A 22,065-nucleotide genomic window follows, 5' to 3' on the forward strand; every position below is an offset into this window, starting at 1 on the left:
CTCCTAGGGCAGGAGATGGGCACCTCCTGTCCCTGCTACTGTCCCCACAGCAGGACCTTGCTCACTTCCACAGCCAAAGCAGCACCATGGGGTAACACAGCCCCTGGTCATGAGGTTTGAACCTGGCTGCAGTGAAGAGGAGGAAAGCCTCAGGAAACCTGTGGGTCTGACCTTGGCATTTAGGCACTGAGGGGCTGTTTCCAGGGCTGGCACCCAGCTTGGACACTCCTGGTGCTGGGGAGCAGAGGTCAGCAAAGGGGACCAGGACACACTATTTGGCAGGCTGGGCCATCTGTCACTCGGGCTGGCTTCCCCAGGGCACCAAAAATTTCATACACATGGACAAAACGCAAGTGCTCAGTGGATCTACTCATGGATACTCCTGCCCATTCCCTCTCCAGTGTGACCCCACGCTGTCACATGCCACTGCGTGCCACGTGTCCGGCAGTGGGAGCAGGGCCCCGGTGCGGTGTGGAGGCGGCTCCGGCCGGGGCCCCCGGCAGCGCCCTCAGGAGCTGCCCCCTCGCGCAGGGCGGGAAGGACGCGGCGCGCGGGCAGGTGCTGCCCCCTGGCGGCCGCGCCCGCCCCTCCATTTGCCGCCGGGCCGCGCGTGCGGCTCCAAAATGGCCGATGGCGGAGGGCCGGGAGAGCCTGGGCAAGGGCCGGGGGGCTGACACACGGCACACAAACCGCACAGCTCTCCAGCTGAAACGACCCCAGACACCACTGGTCTAGTCCGGGCCACAGGGAATGGCCTTTGGCAAGGCTCGATGTTGGAAAACCAGGGAGAAATGGCCAAAGTAGATGAGCTGCTGGAGAGGCTCGGCAGGGCACGGAAGGTCCCAGCAGTGGCCGTGTGCCGGGAAGGTGGAACAGTCTGACCATGGCCAGAGCTGGCATGGACCAAATGCCAGGGCAGGATCTTTCAGCAGGGCAGGGTTAGATCACACTAAGGGAGCCCATGCCCAGGAAGGCTCAGCTACACAGCCCTGCTTTCTATGCCCATTTTCTGCACCCACCAGTCTGGGAAAACCACATACTCAACAGCTGCCACTGCAGGGCCGCATGCTGTGCCTGGCTGGAAAAACCAGCCAGTGACCACTGCCACAGGACTGAGGCCCTGAGGCCCCGGCTGGTGCCTGATCTTGCATGAGGAAGGAGAGCAGGCCTGAGTTTGGTTACAAACAAGCAGCCACTCAGCCCAAACTCCTGCTTATGTATCTGCTTCACACTTAGGGGCAAGAGGAGATAATTTGAAATAAAGCGCAAGAGAAAATACTTGTAGGAGAGCAACTGAACTGCAGGGCCTTAGTACAAGATCTGATTTACTTTGTTTAAAAAGAAAGTAGGAAAGCAATTGGCTAGCAAGCACCATCACAGCATCTTCCGTTAAAAAAAAAAAAAAAAAAGGTTGTGGTTACAGAGCTTACCTTGGCCATCATAATCCTTTCCCTTATTTCCTGCTAACAGCAGGCATACACTGCTGGAGCAGAGCAGGACAGAAGCTGCTGCTGTGACACCAATGACCTTAACCCAAAAGAGGGAAGGCTACAGACAGCCTGTTTCTCACAGCCTGGCTTCATTTAGTGGCACGGAAGTAACACGAACCAGTTTAGGTCCTTTAATCTGTCCAAGACAGGGTGCTAAAGCACAAATGATAAAACATTCTGCATTTTTACAGCAAAAATGCTACAGAAGTTTATAGGAAAAAAAAAATTTTTGTACATGGGTAAAACATTATAAATTCAAGACAACTCACAGACAAGGGGTAAATTCCCACATCTATCACTCTTTGTTTTAAAAAGTTCCTTTGAACAGGCAAGCAGTCAAAATGGCTTGCTCTCTCTTCCTTGAAATGAAAATGTTATCTTCCAAGTGGCTCACAGTACTGCTTCGCTTCTTGGAATGTCCTCCGAAGGCTCCGCCAAGATCAAAGGAGAATAAAAACCCCCGGAGTCCTTTCAGATAGTCTCGGAGAGCAGGAAAAGGGAAAGGAAAGGGGAAGTTTATTCGAACTTGATCTTCTTCCCTTGCGGCTTGTGATCTCCACCTCCACCTCTGCCTCCTCGGAAGCCACCTCCTCCTCTACCTAGAAAGAAAATGATTGCAAAAAGCAGAGTTACCACTATAATATTTCTATTAAATGCACACAAATATATATATCTATACTACTGCCCTTCCAAACCCATCCTGGCACAGGACAGAAAAGAAATTCACATTCAATATTCTCTGGTAGCTCTAAACCATAAACCCAAGATGGCTTTGGAGCACACTCCCTCCGATCAGCAGCATTTGCTTCCTCTTACCTCCAAATCCACCTCTGCCACCACCTCTGCCACCAAATCCACCTCTTCCTCCTCGGCCACCTCCTCTGCCACCACGACCACCAAATCCACCACCACGCTGAAAGTCACCCTTTGGCTTGGCAAAATCAAGGGTCACTTTGTTTCCATCTATCTCTCCATCTTCCATGGCTTCCTTAGCTGCTTTGGCATCTTCTGCAGAGCTGAAATCCACAAAACCAAACCTAGGAAACAGGTTACAAGAGCAACAGTCAGTCACATGTAGTGAGCTGCAGCACCACCTACAGGTTCCAGATAGAAACCCTTTCAGAATCAAACAGCAGCACTTCTGCATCCCACAGGATGTGTGTCACTTGTAGGACAGCAGTGGCTAATCACAATCGATGGAGCTCCACTGTGAGTTTGCCAGTACTGTACAGTCAATTTTCTTCTCGTGCGAATCCATCAGCTGCCACGGAGATTTGCTGGCAGGAAGGAGCTCATTGAGAAGAGGTGAGAAGTGAGCATGTGCTGCCCTCCACCAGTGGACCCAAAGCTGTGTGTTCTCTGCTCCCACCCCATTTACCAGCATTGAACCACCCATATGAGTGTGAGAAACACCCTGCATTACAGAGATCAGCCGCAGTGAGGTGCTCTGTAGCACCTGAACCCAGCCCAGGTGATGTTTAACCCACCCTTTAGATGATCCAGTGTCTCTGTCTGTGACTATCCTTGCGCTTATTGAGCCTTCAAACGATTCTCTTAATGTCTCCTCTGTGGTGTCCTCAGAAAGGCCTCTGACAAACAACGTTTTGCTTTGCTCTGTGAAAAGGGAGCACATTCAGAAGTCATTCAGCCTGAACAAGGCAACCTTCAGCTTCATAACATCACATCCAGCTTGCATTACTGGCTCCCAGAACACCTCTCAGTGATAAAGGGAGTTTTCAAGGAACAGTTCAAGCACCTGGAGTCCATGGAAACTTTTCCAACCTGACATCAGAGGATGTCCATCAGCCAACCTGATACTGCCAAATTAAGTTTGCCCCACTCATTTTTTTAAAATAGATGCTTGCACCTTATCAACAACGATAATAACTAACTATACAGACACTGCCGGATCAGCACTTGACTATCTAGAGGAATTTGACAACAGTTTCATCAGCATTTCAGATAATCAGTCATCATCTCCAGCACACTTGTTTGTGTTTGTTTTTTTTAAAAGCAGCCCCAGCTTTGCCTGGATGGTGCTCTCCTGCCACAGCTGGAGATCGAACATGAAACACTTACGACCAAATCCTCCGCCGCCTCGTGCATTCGTGTTCCCTTTCTGCGCACTGAATTCCAGTCTGATTGTTCTGCCTTCAATCTCTGTGTTGTTATAGGAATTCAATGCCTCTCTGGCATCCTCAGTTGTGGCAAAATCTACAAATGCATACCTGTGTGGAGAGGAAGATTCCAGTCAGCTTGGGAACAACAAGGGATACCTTGGAGGCAAGTCACTTGCAATGCCAGCCTGGGGGTCAAGTGAAAGGCACAACCTACCCTTTAGGCCTGCCTTGGTTGTTCTGTGGCACCTTGATGGAAGAAGCTTTCTTAAACACTTCTTGGAGAGTCACTTCTGTAGCAGAATACGAGAGGTTGTTGACAATCAGGGTCTTCGACTCGCCTATGGGAAAACGTCAGTGCTGTTAAGTACAGGTTTGGAGAGGGAGAGCTCTCATTCTCTAGCTACCAGACTCTGTCAAAGGGTTAAGAATACTTGTTTCCCTTTCCTCACCTCAAGGTGAGGCACAAAGCAAAATGCAACCTTGTTTTATTCACTGAGACCAGTCATCCCCCTTGTCTGAAACACACAGTAGAGACAAAGTGCATAGGATGCAGAGCACAAGTCAGGCAAAAGATCTGGTATCCTAATCTTCTTGCAGTATTTTAAGTTGGCAGACCCCCAGGAACTTCTGAAGCAAGTGGAAATGAATCCTGAATGCCATCTGTATGCATGTTATCAGTATGGAAAGTACCTTTTTGATGTTCTTGCTGGCTCTTCTCACCAGTGAAGTCAATGACCACAGCACGACCATCAATTTCTATGCCCTGCTTTTCCTCCAGAGCTTTGTTTGCCTCAGCTTCTGTTTTAAATTCAATGTAGGCCATCCTACAACACAGAAAAGAATGTAAGCAAATGCCTCCTTCCGGGAACAAAGTTTGCTAATGAGGGGGGAAAGATGTAAAAGAAAAATGTTGCAAAAAGTAGGACAACTAATGCAGCAGGTTCCTTAAGGTAGCCAAAGGACACAAACTTATCACAACTGGCAAGGGCTAAATGAACAGCAAACACACAACAGTCCTCTCAGCTACACACCCTTTGCTGCTCCCGTCCTTGTTCATCACTATCCGGACTTCCAATGCATTTTCAAACACCTCCCTGATGTTATCCTCAGTTACGCGGTAGGGCAGGTTCTTCAAAAACAGCGTTCTGGCATCTCTCTCTGCAAAGACAAGTTACTTTCAGGTTATCAGCTAAAAATCCCTCCTCATTTACACTGCCAGTTCAGTGAGACTCAGCAAGTTGATCCAGCAGAAATTAACAGCAAGCATGCACATTTTCAGAAGCTGCAAAAGCAACTGTAACAAAAGTTAATGAAACTTCTGCGCTTCTCTTAAGGGCATCAAGTTCAAAAAACGGGTCCTAAAATTTCAGAAAGAAATGTATTTTTTCCTCAGCCCTCCCAATATGCACTATGTCTTGGTATCACTTTTGCAGATACTCCAGTCTGAACTTGTATATCTGTATGTAACCATTTTAGAAACTCTTAATTGGGCCATACCTTTCTTGTCTTCTTTCATAGCTTCCTTGCTCTTTGCTTTTTCCAGTTTGATTTCCAAACCCATTAACTTCTTCCCATTCATCTGGAGAGCTTTATCCAGATCCTCAGCAGATGAGAAGTCCACATAGCCAAACCGCCTGAAAGAACAGCATCTTTGAGGTCTCTGATCCATCTCTGGCAGCAGAGACCACAAACACAAACCTAACACCAATGAGGTCCTGGCTGGTCAAGTTCCAGGCAAAGTTAAATCCTCACCATTACCACCCCAGCATCTTGAGGGGAACCAGCACTAGCACACTTGGACCCCTGCGAACAAATTTGTGCCAAATAAAAGAAAATTAGCAGCAAAATTCTACTGATGAACTCACTTGGAAGCACCGATTCTGACATCTACAACTTCAATATTCTTCTTCCCAAAGAATTCTCGGAGGCCAGTCTTCAGCTCCTCAAACTCCTTGCTGCAGACCAAATTTCCAACAAATACAGAGAAAGCTGATGCGGGCCCTTTAAATGAAAAGACATTAAAGTGGGTTTTTTTAAAGGCAGCTTTTAAAACTGGGAGCCAGAGTCCAGACAGCCTTAGCACATCAGTTTTTGCTCAAAAGTGACATCATATTTCAGTATTAAGTCCCTCATAATCATCATTTGTGCTGGGAAACCCCACCCCTGACATCCTGGACCTTCACAGTTACATTCCTCATGCAACAGAGTCCAATCACAGTCCATTAAACACGCATCATTTGATGATTCCATACCACTTACCATCTGTTTTCTTTTTCTTGGGCTCTGGTGCACTTTTACTGGTCATTTCTTTCTTCCTCTTTCCAGGTGCTTCCTTGACAGGTTCTGTGCCAGAAAACAAAACAACACTAAAAGATACAGAACTTTTCGTAAACCGAATCAAAACAGGAGCATAAATGTTTACACCAGTCATACACAAGACCTCCAGTTACTCAGCAGTGTTAAGATTTTAAACTTCAACTCACTTTCATCTTCACTTTCCTCCTCGGCATCCTCTTCATCTTCCTCCTCTTCATCATCATCCTCATCGTCATCATCCTCATCGTCTTCCTCATCTTCAGATTCTGCTGCCTTGGCTTTCACTGGCGTAGCCTTGGCTGGAGTGGTTTTCTTCACTGGAACAGGGGCTGTGTCCATGGCTTCATCTTCAGACTCTGAAACACGATGAGCATAGTATTTATACAGTTCCACATTAAGCACCTTTTGGAACTAAACAAAATGCTGTTTAGCAAAATGTTTCTCATGCCTCCTGAAATTTTAATGTTCTCAGGAAAAAAGTTTAATACACTTAATTTTTACAAAAGATGTCTCTCCCCTGAGTTTTACTGCATTAAAAAAACCCAAAACCTGTTCACTAACAGTAAGAAGTTCTACTGACAATAGGGAAATTAACACCCATTCAGCAACATGAACAGCAACCAGCTAAAACCAGCTGAGCACATGCTGCATCATTCCCATTATCCTTTAAATTACCTCCCTCCCCCAGGTCCCTATAAGTGTTTAATAATAAACATCTTATACCATCCTCTTCTTCATCATCCTCCTCATCCTCTTCATCCTCATCCTCCTCCTCAGATTCCTGCTTTGCTGGCACAGCTGCAGGCTTTTTGGCTGGTACTGCTGCAGGCTTTTTGGCTGCAGGCTTCACAGGCATTGGTGGTTCCTCTTCCTCATCTGCACCAAGAGTACAAGTCTTTACTACTAAGGTTCAATGAATAAATGGTATACGTAAAAAGTACTCAGAGCTTCCCAAACTTTTGTCTAAAGGTTCAGGAAAGAACATTCAAGAAACTAGGAGATGTTTTACAGGCTGTCTGTAAGGCAGCTGAAGCCCAAGCTCTCCTCCATACTTCACTCATTGCCCACCTCTCTTTCATAACCCCTCTTTAAATGTGTAGTCACATTTAATGACTTGATTGAACCACCTTTAGTCAATGAATATTTCAAAGATAACTTACCAGAATCTTCTTCATCCTCCTCCTCCTCATCATCATCATCATCTTCGTCATCATCTTCATCGTCTTCTTCTTCACTCTCCTCCTTTTTGGCATTCTTTCCATTTTTTGCTCCTTTGGTTAAGACAGCAGCCTTTTTAGGAGTTGGAGCAACAGCCTTTTTGGGCTGTGGAGTAGCCACAACCTTCTTTGCAGGTGTAACTGCCTTTTTTGCAGGAGTAGCAACTTTTTTTGCAGGAGTTGCAGCCTTCTTGGCTGGGGTAACAGCAACTTTTTGTGGTTTCTTCTGGGGGATCATCTGAAAGACATATTAGTGTAAGACTCATGCTGGCCTGTTTTATCTACCATTACTTCACTATCAGACAAATATACAGCAAGTGAAATCTAAAGAATATCCTTCTGACAGTTTCTGTTAAGTTACCTCAAATGCCCACCCTGATGAACCAATAAAGTTCAATCAAACTTAGCTTTTTCATGCTTTCAGGAGCCTACTTATGGAACATCAAAGCACCTCTAAATTCCCTGGTCCTGAACCAAGACCAGTGGTGTATTATTAGCATTCAGCATCTTGGAATTTTTACACTTGCACATTAACCACATGTGACAAATGTCATACTGCTTATTACTAGGGTAATTAGGTACCCACTTGCTTATCAGCTTTAGGACAGCTTTAAGACCCCAGCAGTACTTCCAAAAGCCTGGAAATACAGACTTAGCAGTTGAACTATTTCCCCACGCTGCTTTAGTCTTAAAAAATCCAGTTCGTTCTTTAGACACAGTTTAGTGAAGAACACCGACAGTTTATTGATACCCTGTTACAGTGTAACCCACAACCCTCACGACACTTCTGTAACACGTGCATTCTCTTGACTCCATCTCTAGATCAATCACCTCTTCTCCGCTGCTCTCCTCTAGGTCAGAGGACTCCTCTTCCTCACTTTCCTCGAACTTTTTCGGGGGAGGAGCCATTTTTTTCTGTTTTATCTGATTCTTCGGCGTCTGAAAGAGAGCGGGAGCAGCACGTTTAGCTCTCGTGCTCACCCGGGTTGCCTGCGAGTGCTCGCTCCGGCGGGCAATTGTCCCCACCACGTGGCCGCCCTCCGGCCCCCGTGGCGCTCAGGGGGCCGTCCGGGGGCTACGGGGTCGCGCCCGCCGGTGTGCGGGGCCTTCCCGGGGGGCGCTCCGGGAGCACCGCGCGCTCCCACGTGCTCGCTGTCCCCGCGCCCCACGTGGCCGCACTGTGACGTAGCTCCGCCCCCTCCCCCCCCCATCCCGCGCGCGCTCACACGCGGGGCCCACCCGCGCCCCTCACACACACGGACCCCCCCACCCCGCCGCCCGCTCCCCTCCCGCCCCGCGCCCCCGCCCGCAGCAGGCGCACGGAGCGCAGCGGGACAAAGGGGGGGGGAGCTGGGGCTTGAATCTACTGCCTCCGGGCCCGCGGCCCCTCCCCTCGCCGCCATCTTCACGGCGACCGAAAGCAGGCCTGGAGCCACCGCGCGGCCCGAGCGCACGGCGGCGAGAAGGCGGCCCGGCTCCCTCCCCGATACGCTGCCGTCCGCACCCGCCCGCCCCGTCATGGCGGCGTCTGCCCGCTGCCCGCCCGGCGGCTGCGCCCCCCCACGCCCTCACCTTGGTAATCTTCACCATGATGGCGGCGGTGCCTGGCGGCGCAGGGGCGGTGGCCGAGCTGTGTCAGGAGCGGGGCGGGCGCGTCCAGCAGGACGGCGGCGCGGGGGGATCGGGCCGCGGGCGGACGGCGGGAGCGCCGGGGACGCGCGGGCGACCGGGCCGGGCACTGACACGAAAGAGCGAGCGCGCGCCCCTTCCGCCCCCTTTGCTAGCCCCGCGTCAGGCTCCGCCCCCACCGCCCCCGCCCCGACCAATGGCCGCGCGCGCCGAGCCACACGGCCAATCGCAGCCCCCGCCCCTCGAGCCGCCGCGCCAATGACCGGCGCTCTGCGATCGGCCAACCGGAGGGCGCCTTACAACCCCGGGGCCGCGCGGCGGGGGGCGAGCGCGGGGGGGACGCACCGCCCGCCCGGGAGGGCTCGGCCTCAGCCAATGGGACGGAGGCAGCTCGGCGCCTGCGCGCTGATTGGGCGGCGTGGCCGGGCCAAAGGCGAGCACGTGGCGGGCGGCGGCCACGTGGTGGGACCGGGCGGGGGTCCCGGGGGTCCGGCAGAGACCGGGGGTGTGACGGGTCCTGGGGGTCTGGCAGAGACCGGCGGGAGAGACGCTGCCATTCCCCGGCTGCCCCGGCCAGCCCTGCGGCAGCTCGCCGCCCGGCGTGCAACTGTGCCCGGACACGCTTTTGCCTTCCGCTTTGGGACTGGGTTCGTCCCGGCGCTGTCTCTGACCCAGCGCTGTCCCTGCCACCCTTCCCCCTGGCTCCGCGTCCCCTACCCGGCCCTCGGGAGGCACTAAACACCCGTGAACTGCTCGAAGAATCATCCGTAGGTGCCGGTCAGTGTGCTGCTGCTGCTTAGGTTGCAGTTGGCATAGGAGCACTCTGCAGTTGCCAGCCTCCAATATTTCAGGCTGGGAGAAAAGGCCCAAAGTGGAAGAAAAAAATAAGCCCGTGCTTGCCTGATGGATGCTTTTGAATTCAGTCACTGCAAGAAGACACCACCTTTCTCCCTGTGGCATTTTTCCCCAGTGGCTATAAAGTCGGGATAGAAATGACCCCAGGGCAGAATCGGTACCTCTGTTTCACTTGTCACTCTGCTGGCAGGGCTGGGTGCTGCCTTGCCCCTGCCTGACACAGAGGAACCTCCATTTCTGGGGTTTCCCCACTGCCTTACCTCCCCTACCACTTCAGACTGGGCATCCAGCCAGCTCCTGGGGGCTCCTGACTCAGGCATGGGTGACTCTAGCAATTTGCTCTTCCAAGGCCTACTTGAGATAAGCACCTGACTTGGGGAACATGAGATCCTAGTGAGCCCTAGAATAAAAATGCAGACTCTCAATGAGTGCTGTCCTGCACGGCCCTGATGCCCTTGAGAGCACACCCCAGGATTGTTCAGTGCCACCTGAAGCAAGGGACACACTGCGGGTGAGGAAATATGTTTGGCTCCTAGGCTGTCCTGGTGCCTCTTTCTCCTCTGCTGGGTAAAGGAGGCAGTTTCCAGGCAAGCTGAGCCATAGTTAAAGGCACCTCTCTGAGAGGGGATTGGATCAATCAGCCTCTCCTGGAGTAAGCCGAGTCTGTGGAGAGCCTGCCACCATCAGCCAGTATGGGGAGGGAAGGAGCTGGAATGGAGTGGGATTCTGCCCCTGTTCCAGCCCTGGTCACATACATGCAGGCAGATGGGGATCCCACCTGAGAAAACCCCTTGTGTAGGGCAGCTGGACCCTGCCTGTGAAATAGCAATGTCTGGCTCATGTCCCACTGTGTGCTGCAGGAGCTGTCCCCAAGTGGGGACACTGCATGGGGGAAGCAGTGACACAGACCAAGTGTGGCCCAAGGGAATGCAGAGGGATGGAATGGAAAACAGAGAGACCTGAAAGTGATTTTTAACTGTCTGAAGCAAGAGCTGATTGCTCTCCTTACCATGCATGTGGGACAACAAAATCTGTACCATGACTGCCTGGGTAGCTCTGCTGCCTGTGCTGGGGCTGGCCTTGGTTCCCCCACATGCTGTGGGAGGCTGGTTTGTCATGAGAAAGGTACAACTGTTGCTTTAGCCAGGGGCAGTTTTGGCAGCGGGGACACTGCATGTGTCCAATAACAGTGCCAGCAGTGGGATCTGCACAGGGCTGGGCTGGCAGAGGGCCAGTCTTGGTTCCCAGCCCTGGCAGGGGACTTCTCAGTGTGGCCTGTGTTCCATCCCTTTCCCCAGCAGTGTGTTGGAAGGTTGTGCTTGCCTCTGGCATCTCTGAGGCTGCAGCAGAACCCAGTGTTTGGGGGAAGGAGCACAGCACCCTGTGCAGAGGAGTGAGAACCAGCACTGCCCACAGGGCTGTGCTAATCCATGCTCCGTATCAATCCATGCTCCATATCAATCCATGCTCTGTGTCAATCCATGCTCTGTGTCAATCCATGCTCCGTATCAATCCATGCTCTGTGTCAATCCATGCTCTGTGTCAAGCCACACTCTGTGTTAATCCATGCACTGTGTTAATCCATTCTCCATGTCAATCCATACTCTGTATCAATCCATGCCCTGTATTAATTCATGTTCTGCATCAATCCATGCTCCATGTCAGTCCATGCACTGTTATCCATGCACCATTGAGCAGGTCTGGATATGGCCCAACCCTGCCAGCTGCTGTTATGGCCAAAAAGGGCCAGGATACTGCAGAGAGGAAAGTAGCCAGGACATTGCAGATGCCAGTGTTTAGGTTGGGCTGTTCCCTGTATCCCATGTGTGGCCAGGATTCTTCAGCCCTAGCACTGGGCAGGATGATGCCAGAGTGGAGCAAGGCCAGCCTTTTTCTGGGACGCACCACATTGCAGGGCTGTCCCTGCTGGGGCACTGCACAGCCCAGCTCCTCTGCAGGCAGCTCCAGGAATTTCAAGGCCAAGGGAAGTCTCACAGAGAAGCATCAGTGAGAAGAGTAATTTGGCCAAAAGAGCAGGTTTGGCAGCTCTATTTGTGCAGTAAATATTATTCAGGTCTTTTTATGGCTGTCTCTTGTTGTGGCATGTCTGTGGCTTGGGAGTGTTGATATAATTCCACAGTTAACGAGAGTTTAGCTGGTTCAGTGGAGACCCCAGGAGGGATTTGCCATGGATTCTCAGTTTCTGGCATGGCAGACGCTCACCCCTGTGCTTTTGCCGAGCCTTGCCTCGCTGGGAACACCTTACCCGGCTGCTGCTGCCCAGGGCTGGGGGGGAGCTGGGCTGCGAGGCAAACGCGGCCCCCAAAAGCCAGGAAAGTTGGGTGGCCAGCTCGAGGGGGAGCCCCGCAGGAATCACAGATGAGGTCAGTTCCCAAACGCCCTGTTCAGCCCCTGGCCGGTCGCGGCTGCGTGTTTCCACTAGATGGTGACAAAAGGCTGCGTGTCCCGAGCGAGAACCCGGGGACACCCGGCTCCCCCAGCGCCTCCCTGGGCGCAGCGGAGCGGGACATGCCGCCCTGCCTCCTTCGTCGCTCCCGGGACATCCCGGGGTGCATTTGATACTCGCTGGATATGAGCACCAGCCAAGTGCAGTTGGGAGGGGAAAAGTTTTACCTGTGGCTGGTGAAGGCGTCTGCTGCCAAAAAATTGTCAGGGATCTCCAGCAAACGCCCAGTGGGTGCTCAGAGAAGGGGAAACCAGCTAGAAAAGCAATGAAACGTGTCCCTGAGCACCCCAACCTGTCATCACCTGCTATGTGGTCTGAGCAGTGCCATGATGTGTATGGCATGACAAAGGTGACCAAAAAAAACCCCAAAAAACCACAAAAACACCCAAAACCACTGAAAAGCAAATTTACCAATCCCAGGTCTAGGTGCTGCTCAAAACCTCTTGAACAACCCCGTATTCCACTGGCAAATCCTTTTCTCCTCTTGGTGCCCACCTCACCCCACCATGGTGCTCTTGTGCCAGCAGGTACCACAGCTGATGGATGGTGACACAGCAGCGCCAGGCACTCAGGGCCTGGCCTCCCTCTTCCCAACTGCACAGTTCCCCAGGCCCTGATTAATGCAGGACAGAAAATGAGATGGGGCCGTGTAGCAGTCTAATTAAGTATTTTCTTCATTATCCCCCTGTCTGTGCCAAGAGGAGAGTCCTCAAGGATGATGAGTATGAAGTGGGTGCAGGGCTTGCTGTGACAAATGGCACTTAATTCAAGTAGTCACAGACAAGTGCACATCCTCTGCCTTGAAATGGGCAGCCTGGGACATGCTAGCCTGCAGGCATTAAAGTCAGCAGTGCCTGGCAGAGTATGGGATTTCTTCTCTGGGAAGTATCCTTTCTTGAGGTGGGATGCTGCAGGAATTGGCATGGGCCCCTGGAGTCAGGCATGCCCATTGTCACTCTGGCAGATGCTGGGTGATAACCCAGCACATCCCTGTGCCATTCCCTGGGGTTCATGGACAAGGAAGCCTACAGATGACTCCCACAGGGAGTTTTGTACATGCAGATTTAGTCTCCACATGACCTCCAAGTATTCCTTGTAGTGATAATTTCTGGTACACTGCAGAAAAGAAGGGGGTGTTTGTTTCCAGAAGGAGCCAATTCCCCTAAGATGTCCCTTCTGGCAGGCCAATTCCTCTCCTCAACACCCCTTGCCTGGAGCTGGCAGCAGGATCTTGTGGTCTGCCTGTGAGCCCCCAGCAAGCCCACAGAGCCACCCAGAGCCTCCCAGCCAGGGGGACTCCCCTCTGGATCTGCTCAGCAGGAGAACATGTGCAGCCCTGGAAAAAAGGATGTGTGAGAGAAAAGTGGGACTGGAAGAGGACTTGCAGTAGGTGTGCAAGAAGGCAAAGCAGGACTGGGAAATGTGGAACAATTTGGGTGGTGAGAGGAGATCTTGGGAGCACTCTTCTCTCTTCATTGCAATAGAGAAACTCCAAGTGGGAAAGTCAGTGAGATGGGAATAGGCAGGCATGTTGAAGCAATGCATGCAAATCCTTTATAACCCAGGGGAAGTCAATCTGGAGCAAAGCTACAGGTGATCCCAGTTCAGCAATGCCAGGCCAGTAGCCAGAGCACGTCACAGTTCCATGAAACTGCACATCTTCCTGCATTGCCCTGCAGCCTTTGGGAAGGCTTTCCAGGACCTTTGTGGAGACAGCCCAGAGGAGGAAGCTCATCTTTGCATGAGCATTTCTGTTCATCCTCTTCATCTCCCAGAGCTGGGGCAATAGGGAATAGAATCCAGACAAGCGCTGGGTCTCCAGGGATGGCTGTCAAGGCATTCAGGTAAAACATCTGCACACTCTTGTGGCTCAGCACATCTGCCCCTTGGTACAGCCCCATGGAGCAGTGACCTGGGGCTTTGTCTCTGTTCCCATTTTACCTGCTGGAAGCTCCCTCTGCTCCCAGGCCTGTGTTGGGCTATTTCCATTTCATGGCAGCTCCTGGGCACAAGGCCAGTGAAAGGCAGACGCTCTGCCTGGAACAAACCCAAACCAGGGGATTTTTTCCTTTTTTTCCTTCTCAATCAAAAAAAAAGAAAAAAGAAATTGAATCTTTGTTGAGTTCAAACTGGAAAAGCAGGAGTCTCTCCTCACTCCCCTTATAAGGTCACCAGTTTGATCCCCAAATAGACCATTCACTCAAGAATCAAACTCAATAATTCTTGTGGGTCCTTTCCAACTCAGAAGATTCTGTGATATCAGTTTATTTTTGTGTTTGTATCTGAGTGAGGGGGTCAGCTCATCCCTGCTTGGGAGCCACATGCACCCATCACTCAGACAAGGCAGTGGGCAGCATGGCATGGTGAATCTCTAGCCCCAGAACAGAGCCAGATAACATCAGGGAGAGCAGAGCCACACACACACAAACACACACGTGTCCCCAGTATAGCATGTCCCAGCCTCTGCCAGGGAGCAAGAGCCAAAACTGCTCTAGGAAACAGGCATCAGTGCCAATGGGAAATGCTGGCTGGCTTCTTAAACTCAGTGGAAAATGTTCTATCATTCCCCCTGAGAGCTTCTGTCCTGTGCTCTCCCAGTTAAAGTTGCCCACTGAGCCGCATCCATGGAAGTTGCAAAGGCCCTGTCCCAGCTTGCTGCTGAGAGGGAACAGCCACCCCAAGGGCTCTCATGGTTGCATGGTCCAGCCATGGGCTGAGCTTTTTGGAAAGGGTTACTTTGCACTTGACTGTGCCTGCAGAGCTGAAGGACCTGGGCAGGTGTCAAGGTGTACAGACCACCTGTGAACCTGGGAGAGGTCAGAGCTTGGGAGTCAGGGAGTCCGAGCCCATCCAGATTTCACCATCCATCTGCTCCCCTGCTGCAGCCAGCTCCATCAAAAGGAGGTCAAAAGTAAGAGCTGAAAGTGCTTTTCCAGCCCAGACCACTTTCAGACTGTTTGTGCCTCATCCCAGCAGCACACTGGGCTATTTCACTTATCAGCTCTCACCACAGAAATTCCCACTTGCAGGATGTGAGATGAAACCACTGCTTTGAAACTTCCTACGACCATAGTTAAAAATAAGACTCAGACCAATAATTTCCTTACTGTTGGTACCTCAGATCTGAAAAACCTAGTCCTGAATGACCCAGTGGTGTCTCATTTAGCTGGGCAAGCTGTGATCATGATGTCTGCATCCCGGGAGGGAGGTGAGAACACGGTTTCTTGGGGAAAAGTCCTCTCCTTCCCATCCTGTGCAAGCCATCGGCTCATCTCCCTGTGTACGAAAAGGCAGAGGAAGTTTAAAGCAGACTGAAAATTACACTGAGACTTGCACTGCATCTCTCCTGCTCAGTTTTAATTGTAGAGCAAAGAAAGCAGTCCATCGATTCATCCCACTGGGTAATTAAATGCTTAATGCTATTGACTATAAAGACATTATGGTTCAGCAGCCCAACACTAATGCATTCATAATCACTTATATCATGGCTAGAAAGGGGCACGAGCTGCTCCTGAGGAGCACAAGAGTTACATGGGATGGGAGCACACAGTGAAAAATCTCAGGGACTGAATTAGTGCTGTGACAGCCTCAGGAGTGAGAGCTCATCCCAGGGAGCAGGGGAACAGGGAAGGGCTAGAAGGACCATGGAGGAGAGGGCAGCCCATACCCCAGGGAAGTCCCCCTGGCCATGGCAGTGGGAGGGGAGTCTGGGTTCTGAGCATCAGTGCTGCCCCCAGCACAGCTCTAGGATGTTGTCAGCCATGGGATCAGGAAGATGAATCTGAGCAGTACAACCCTTTTATAACAAGCCATGGCAAAGGCCCCAGAACGTCTGCCCACCTCCTGCTGGGCTCTACATTCCCAATAATTAGCCGTCTGCTTTAGCCTATTTATTATGCACATGATGTGGAGCACAGGGCAGAGCCTACACATTGCCTGGCATTGAGCACATAAAAGTGAGCTGAGTGAGCACTGCTACAAGCTGGAGAGGCTGATTTGCTTGCTGGGAGAAGCAGAGTCAGCCCTCAGAACGTGCTGTGCCAGTGGCTACGGCTCCCTTCCCAAGGGAGGTCTCACCAGTAAAGGATGGAGGCTGCACTGCCTCCCACCTGCAGGGACCTCAGAGCCCAGCACAGGGCAGGAATCCCATGTCCTGTGGACAGGGGGGATGCTTAAGGGCCATTTATAGAAGATGGAGGAAGGAAGGACCTGCAGCATCACAGGGAGAGCAGCCCTTTTCAAGACCCTCCTCTGCTGAGTTCTTTTCCACCTCCCCAGGTCAAGGCATTGTCCCTCCAGCCATGGCACGCTGCAGCCACTTCAGGGACACAGCAGACATGGCCTAAAAAGCCACCAGAGGCAAAATTTCCACCCAAGCTCTCAAACCCACGTCAACAACCCCCTGCCCAAGGATAAGGGGAGCCCACACAGCCCTTCCTGACCTCCAGCATGGAAACCAAAAGCAAAACTTGCCATTTTCTCTGAGCAAATCCGAGTACAGGTCATGCTGTCAAACCCTTATTTGATTTGTTTTTCTGGTGGCTCTGCTCCATTTGCCTTCATTGCATTCTCTGCCCTGTGCCATAGTCTAATAATGCAGCATCTGCCCAATAAAAGGTCCATGAATATAATTTACAAGTAGTTGGCACCTCCTGCCTTGTCTGGGAGGGCGGGCTCCCTGGGTACACTGCAGATTGGAAAAAGTGGATTTTACAGTCATTCTCAGCGGGGTAAATAACCTCTGAGCACTGTTTGTAGCTTGATTTATCTTCGCGACATTGCAGTTCTCCCAAACATTTGATTCATGGTTTGAAATTGAACCTCTCTAAGTATATTTCTTTACAGAGTCTTAAAAAAAAAAAAGTCTGGAAAGAAAGAAGGGAAGGTGCTTTCTGACAGCCTCAGGGATGAGGAAGGTGCCTCTGGTGCTTTGGATATTTCTGAAGGGGAACACTGAGCCCAGGGAGAAGGAGCACTGGTGCTCCCAGTGTCCCACCTTCTCAGGTAAGGCAGCCCTGGCTGGGTGAGCTGCTGCATTTACTCTAGAAAAGCCTTTCTGAGACTGAGAATACACACCTGTGTTGGTACATATGTGTGTACAACAGCCTCAGGAAGGGTTTGTTGTTGGGTTATTAGGAAAGAAGCATTTCCTGAGGATGCTGTGAGGGTAAGGGAACACGTTGCTGCCTCCACACTCCTTTGCTCTGAGGCTTTGGGGTGTGCCTGTGCAGTGATGGGCAGAGCTTGGGGGCTGTGCTGTGGAGCAGTGCTTGCTCTGCACCCTTTTTCAGGAGCCAAATGAATCATCAAACCCTGCACCCTCTGGGCTGGAGCCTCACAGCCTCGTGCCTAAACTTGCTGAAATTGGAGCAGGGGGCATCACCCTATGTCTTTGGGCTGAGGAGTGCTCAAACCAGCCCTGCCACCTGCTGGGGCTCATCCTGTGCCTGATCCTCACCCTGCTCTGGGTATCTCTCCCAGGGAAACTGACCTCCTCCACACAAAGTGCTCCCTCCTGCAGGACCAGCATTCTCCAGACCTTGAAGGTGATAAAAGATCCCCAGTGGATGAGCCACAGCCTGGGAGGGAGCAAACCTGTTTGCAAAAGGAGATCTCACTGGGAGAAAGGTCCAGAAGAAAAAGGGGAAATGTAAGGGAAAGTCCAAACATTTCCAGCCACAATGGTACCAGATTTCTCTATTTTAATGGGTTTCTTTGGCCCCATCACACTGTGGGTGAAGGCTGCCTGTGCAGAGAGGACAAAGGCAGTTTCTGCCCAGGGCTGCCCTGGGCTCTCATGAACACCTGCAGCAGGGCAGGGGTTAACAGAGAGCTTGGTCACACCAACCATCTCCTGCCAAAGCCTTGGCCAGAAAACAGGCTGGGGCAATTGAAAAGGTCTTGAAGACTGGCCAAGTGTGAGGAGGTCAAGAGCTGTTCCTGCTTCTAACACAGAAAGAGGAGACAAGTGCATCCCCAGGTCCCTGCCCTGACACCAGCAAAAGGCAAACCTTGGTGAGTCTAAAAGAGCACCAAGCTGTACTTGCACTGTCATGACTGCAGGGTTTGTGCAGCCTGAGCTTCACCCTCTTGGTATTGAAAGGTGCATTTAGCACAGAAAGGGTGCAGAAATGCACCAAGCAGGAATAGTCACACTTTGCTAACTCATATTTGAACCATCTCTATTTTGCCCACTGCCACAGACCAAAGGGGCACAAAATCAGGACCCATTTTTTGACCTCTGCTGCCCTTGCTCTCACCTGCAGAAAGGAGATCCTGCTCCTGCCACCACTGGGTCTGGAGTGAAGGCAGTGAACAGGGGGGGTCAGAGATACAGCAGCAACCTGGGGGCTCACAGCAAAATGCCTGTTTGTTTTCTGGAAAAAAAAGTTAAATCCTTCTCTCGTGGGATAAGCCTGGTTTTGTGGGGCATTCACTTATGAGTGTCCCAGCTGCCAAAAGCAGTTGCTGTGGGGTGACCTGTGAATTCACATCCTCTGGTGCTGCAGCACAGGAGGGGACCTGCCCTCACCAGCAAGGAGGGGACACAGCTGAAGCAGAGCAGGACTGCAGTGGGACCATGTCTGTGCTTGGAGATGCTCTGGCTCTCTCTGGGTATTAAGTCAAAAGGATACCAGATTGCTTGGCCTGGTCTTTCCTGTTGTTTTAAATTGTTCTCCCAATTTCTGGCTCGAGCACAGTGACCAAAATCATCACTGTGGCAGAAAAGCTGAGTGTTGGGACATCCTGAACTGGGCTGAAGATCCCCAAACCTGTTTCTAGTAGGTTTGGAGAGGAAACCATGGACAATGCAGAGGATGCCTCACTGCTGAGCCCAGCCTCTCCCAACACCCACCTGCAGAATAAAATTGTACCAGTGTTAGCCAAAGGACCTGTTCAGCTCTGTAGCTGCTGGGCTGGGGAGATGTTGAACTGGGGCAAGGAAGCAGGACAGGAGCTGGGAGGAGCAGCAAGAAGACACAGAGAATTCCTCCCAACAGCTGAGGAGATGCTCACAGATACAGATAGATAAGATAGGAGATGCTCACCCTTCAGATCAATCTCAGCTCCAGGTGAGGTGAGATTCCTACTGCAACCACTGGCTTTTGGAATAACCACTGTTATATCTCCCAGCTATGTCTGCCCAGAGACAATCAGCACAGAGACAAAAATCTTAGTAGGAAGAAAAACCTTTAAATGTTTCTACTGTCCCACTCACCCCACCCCACTGGGTGCAAATGGGTGCTTTTCAGCCCAATTATTACCACTTACTGTGTTTTCTTTCTTTTAGCTTTTTGCTGCTGTACATCTAATTCAACCATCCTTGACTTAATCAGTAGAAATGCATCTTATCTATCTCCCTTCCTCCATGGGAAGGGCCTGGAGGAGTCCTCACCCAGCCCTCATCTTGCAGATGATGCTTGAGCACAGCATTTGCTGCTGTTTCAGGGTCCTGCCAGATGGACTCACCGCCTGTTGGTCGGGATTGCCACAGAGAAATAGGAACGAAACCCAGCTCCAACCATTTGCTTTTCCATCTGTGCAGGGCGGTTGTTGAAATACAGAGAGGTTTGGAGCTGATGCCAGGATAAGTTTGGAGAAGTGAAGAGCTGTAGAGAAATGTGGATCTTCCTTTAGCCAGAGCAGAAATCACTGGAAAACACCAGAGGAGCAAAAAAGTCAGCCTGAGCCTGGCATGGCTGGCTGGCTCCCAGGATGGCTTGGGGCTATAGGTGTGGGAGACAAGAGCAGAGCAGGCAGCAGCAATATCCTCCCTGCTCCTTATTAATACAGTGGTGAGTCTTGATGGCTCTCCTAAATTATAATGTCTTTCTTGTCATTAACTTGATTTCTTTCTGGTGACAGCAGCAGCAAATTGGCCCCAGCTGCTCTGAGCAAGGGATGAGAAATTAAAATGAATTAAACAAGCCAAGTGCTGGAGGGGTTGGTGTGCAGGGGAGGGGGTGCTTTGGGCCAGAGATGGACGGGGAGGGGGAATGGGATGGGATGGGATGGGATGGGATGGGATGGGATGGGATGGGATGGGATGGGATGGGATGGGATGGGATGGGATGGGATGGGATGGGATGGGATGGGATGCAGTCATGGGGGTGGTAGGAAATGCCAGGAAGGGAGAAATGGGCTCGGGGCTCATGCTTTTCCCTGCAAGCAGGACACTGACAAGCAGGTGCCTGCCACAGTCAGGAATATCTGGGGAGGGGACAGCCCTGTGTGTGCTGAGGCTGCTGCCATGCAAGAGGACACATGGAAGTCCCTCAGGGATTCCTCCCTCCAAGGAACATTCCCTGCCTGGGGATGAAGGAGGACAGTGCTGCTGAGCTTCTTTGCAAGCCAGTACAAGCAGTTCTCGTGCAGTAAGGAGTTTTTATCATCTGTCCTGGAAGAGGCCAGGCACAGGAACTGAGGAAAACAGATCTATGTCTGTGTCTTCATTTTCTGCCACCTGTTGGCAGCTCTTCCCACTGAGGCAGTGCCTGCCCTGTCAGGGCATGGAGACGGTCTTGGAGAACCAGTCCATCAGTCTCTGCCAAATACCTGCTGGGAACCTGTGTCCTCCCATGCTGGCAGCCCCAGGCTGATTGCTGCTTTTGACCTGGCTTGTAGCCCCAGGGCCAGCTGGAGCCATCCTGTGCCTGATGTGAGGGGTGGGCAGGAGGGGATGTCTCATGCTCAGTCTCAGCATCCTTAATGTGAGATGGTCATTAATGTGACACAGTCACTCCACCTGCCCAGGAAAGATAACAAGAAAGATGAGTTTGGCCTCCCAGTCCTCTCAGACAGCTTTCTCCAATGTGCCACATTAAATAGTCCTGGACTGAGAAGACAAACTCGCCCTGGCTGCTGTGATAAGCACAAAGAGCGATAAACCCACGTAATTAAAGTCTGCCACTGTAATAATGTTGCAGCAGAGACAGCTGGAGCCTAGGGTCCATACCTTGGGTTTTGCTTGTTTTCATTCAAACTTAGTTTGGAGAGATTCAGCCCAAGCACTGCTGGGTGCCAGGAGGGAGGGAAAATGCCATCTGGGCATGGTGGAGAGGAGGAGCAAGGGCTGTTGTTCCCTTCCTGGCTGTAACACAGAGAAGTCCTTAGCAGAAGTAAACACACTCAAAACTGTATTTGAAGAGGAGCTGACCTTATAAAAAGCACAAGGTTCATAAGGAGGCGTTTCCCCTTGAGGTACTACACCCTTGCCCTTAAAAGCCTGGGCAGAGACAATAGGGACTGGTCAGGGACCAGTTTCACTATTCCTAAATAAACAGAACACTAGATAAAAGCTAGTTTTTTCCAGTCTGGCCTTCTCAACCTTCCTCTTCATGCTGGAATTTGCTCCACCCCAATGAGACCTGGAGGGCCCCCTCATCCACCACATCCCACCCAGGGCACCAGGGCAGCCCCTGGGATGTGTGCTGGGGACCCTAAGCACAGCCTGTAGAGCTGTAGGAAAGCCTTTTGGAGATTGTTGTCCTCCAGGTCAGTCTCAGGGCCCTGAGCCCAGTCCCCCCAGTCCTGCCAGCAGTCACAGCCAGCTGTCAGCAGTCCCCACTTGCCTCAGAGCTCAGCCATCCAGCCAACTTTAATCCACTTACTGCCGTGCTAATTATCTTTCTTCACTTTCATTTTTTTAACCAAAGCATCCCCATGAACAAAAATAAGCATCACACAGGCTTCTCTGACATAAATTCTGCCATCTTTAGCAACCAGAGTTGCTGCAGGAGAAGATGTGGGCCAGCCCCTCTCTCTTCTAACCCATGTTTTAACCCTGCCCCAGCTGATGCCTGTGAAGGTGCTCAGTGGCTTTAACTGTCCTTGCTAGACTGAGGGGAAGGATAGATGTGCCATGCACAGTGCCCTTCCCCTCACCCTGCCAGCAGGACAGTGGGATTTCAGACATGGAACAACACACAGTCCTTCACTTCTTTCAGATGTCCTTTGTCCCTCTGGCTCTG

The 22,065-nt window shown here is 51.5% G+C and overlaps 1 protein-coding gene and 3 non-coding genes across 4 annotated transcripts; all 4 read right to left on the reverse strand.

The window, feature by feature from the left end:
- Positions 1–1,307: 1,307 nt before the first annotated feature.
- On the reverse strand, positions 1,308–8,876 carry NCL (nucleolin). Its single transcript, XM_059855585.1, has 15 exons — positions 8,716–8,876; positions 7,975–8,082; positions 7,087–7,381; positions 6,650–6,802; positions 6,094–6,282; positions 5,870–5,953; positions 5,476–5,611; positions 5,108–5,244; positions 4,642–4,768; positions 4,301–4,434; positions 3,825–3,948; positions 3,570–3,718; positions 2,978–3,104; positions 2,307–2,527; positions 1,308–2,089 (listed from the first exon to the last, which is right to left on the reverse strand). Exons 1-15 carry the CDS (start codon positions 8,731–8,733, stop codon positions 2,007–2,009), a joined length of 2,085 nt encoding a protein of 694 aa, XP_059711568.1. The 5' UTR covers positions 8,734–8,876; the 3' UTR covers positions 1,308–2,006.
- Positions 2,655–2,795, reverse strand: LOC132332055 (small nucleolar RNA SNORA75). The gene has a single exon (XR_009487777.1). It is a non-coding gene; the product is annotated as a small nucleolar RNA SNORA75 (small nucleolar RNA).
- LOC132332058 (small nucleolar RNA SNORD20) lies at positions 3,396–3,472 on the reverse strand. Its single transcript, XR_009487780.1, has one exon. It is a non-coding gene; the product is annotated as a small nucleolar RNA SNORD20 (small nucleolar RNA).
- On the reverse strand, positions 5,690–5,759 carry LOC132332057 (small nucleolar RNA SNORD82). The gene has a single exon (XR_009487779.1). It is a non-coding gene; the product is annotated as a small nucleolar RNA SNORD82 (small nucleolar RNA).
- Positions 8,877–22,065: the final 13,189 nt, after the last annotated feature.

The sequence above is a fragment of the Haemorhous mexicanus genome, chromosome 10, assembly GCF_027477595.1.
Source record: "Haemorhous mexicanus isolate bHaeMex1 chromosome 10, bHaeMex1.pri, whole genome shotgun sequence".
Taxonomy (NCBI): Eukaryota; Metazoa; Chordata; class Aves; order Passeriformes; family Fringillidae; genus Haemorhous; species Haemorhous mexicanus.

Coding starts and splice junctions, on each gene's coding strand:
- NCL (XM_059855585.1), bottom strand. Junction 6,803..7,086: donor GGAGGATGAAGAAGATTCTG/GTAAGTTATCTT, acceptor CTCTTGGTGCAG/ATGAGGAAGAGGAACCACCA. Junction 3,719..3,824: donor AACCAAGGCAGGCCTAAAGG/GTAGGTTGTGCC, acceptor CTCTCCACACAG/GTATGCATTTGTAGATTTTG.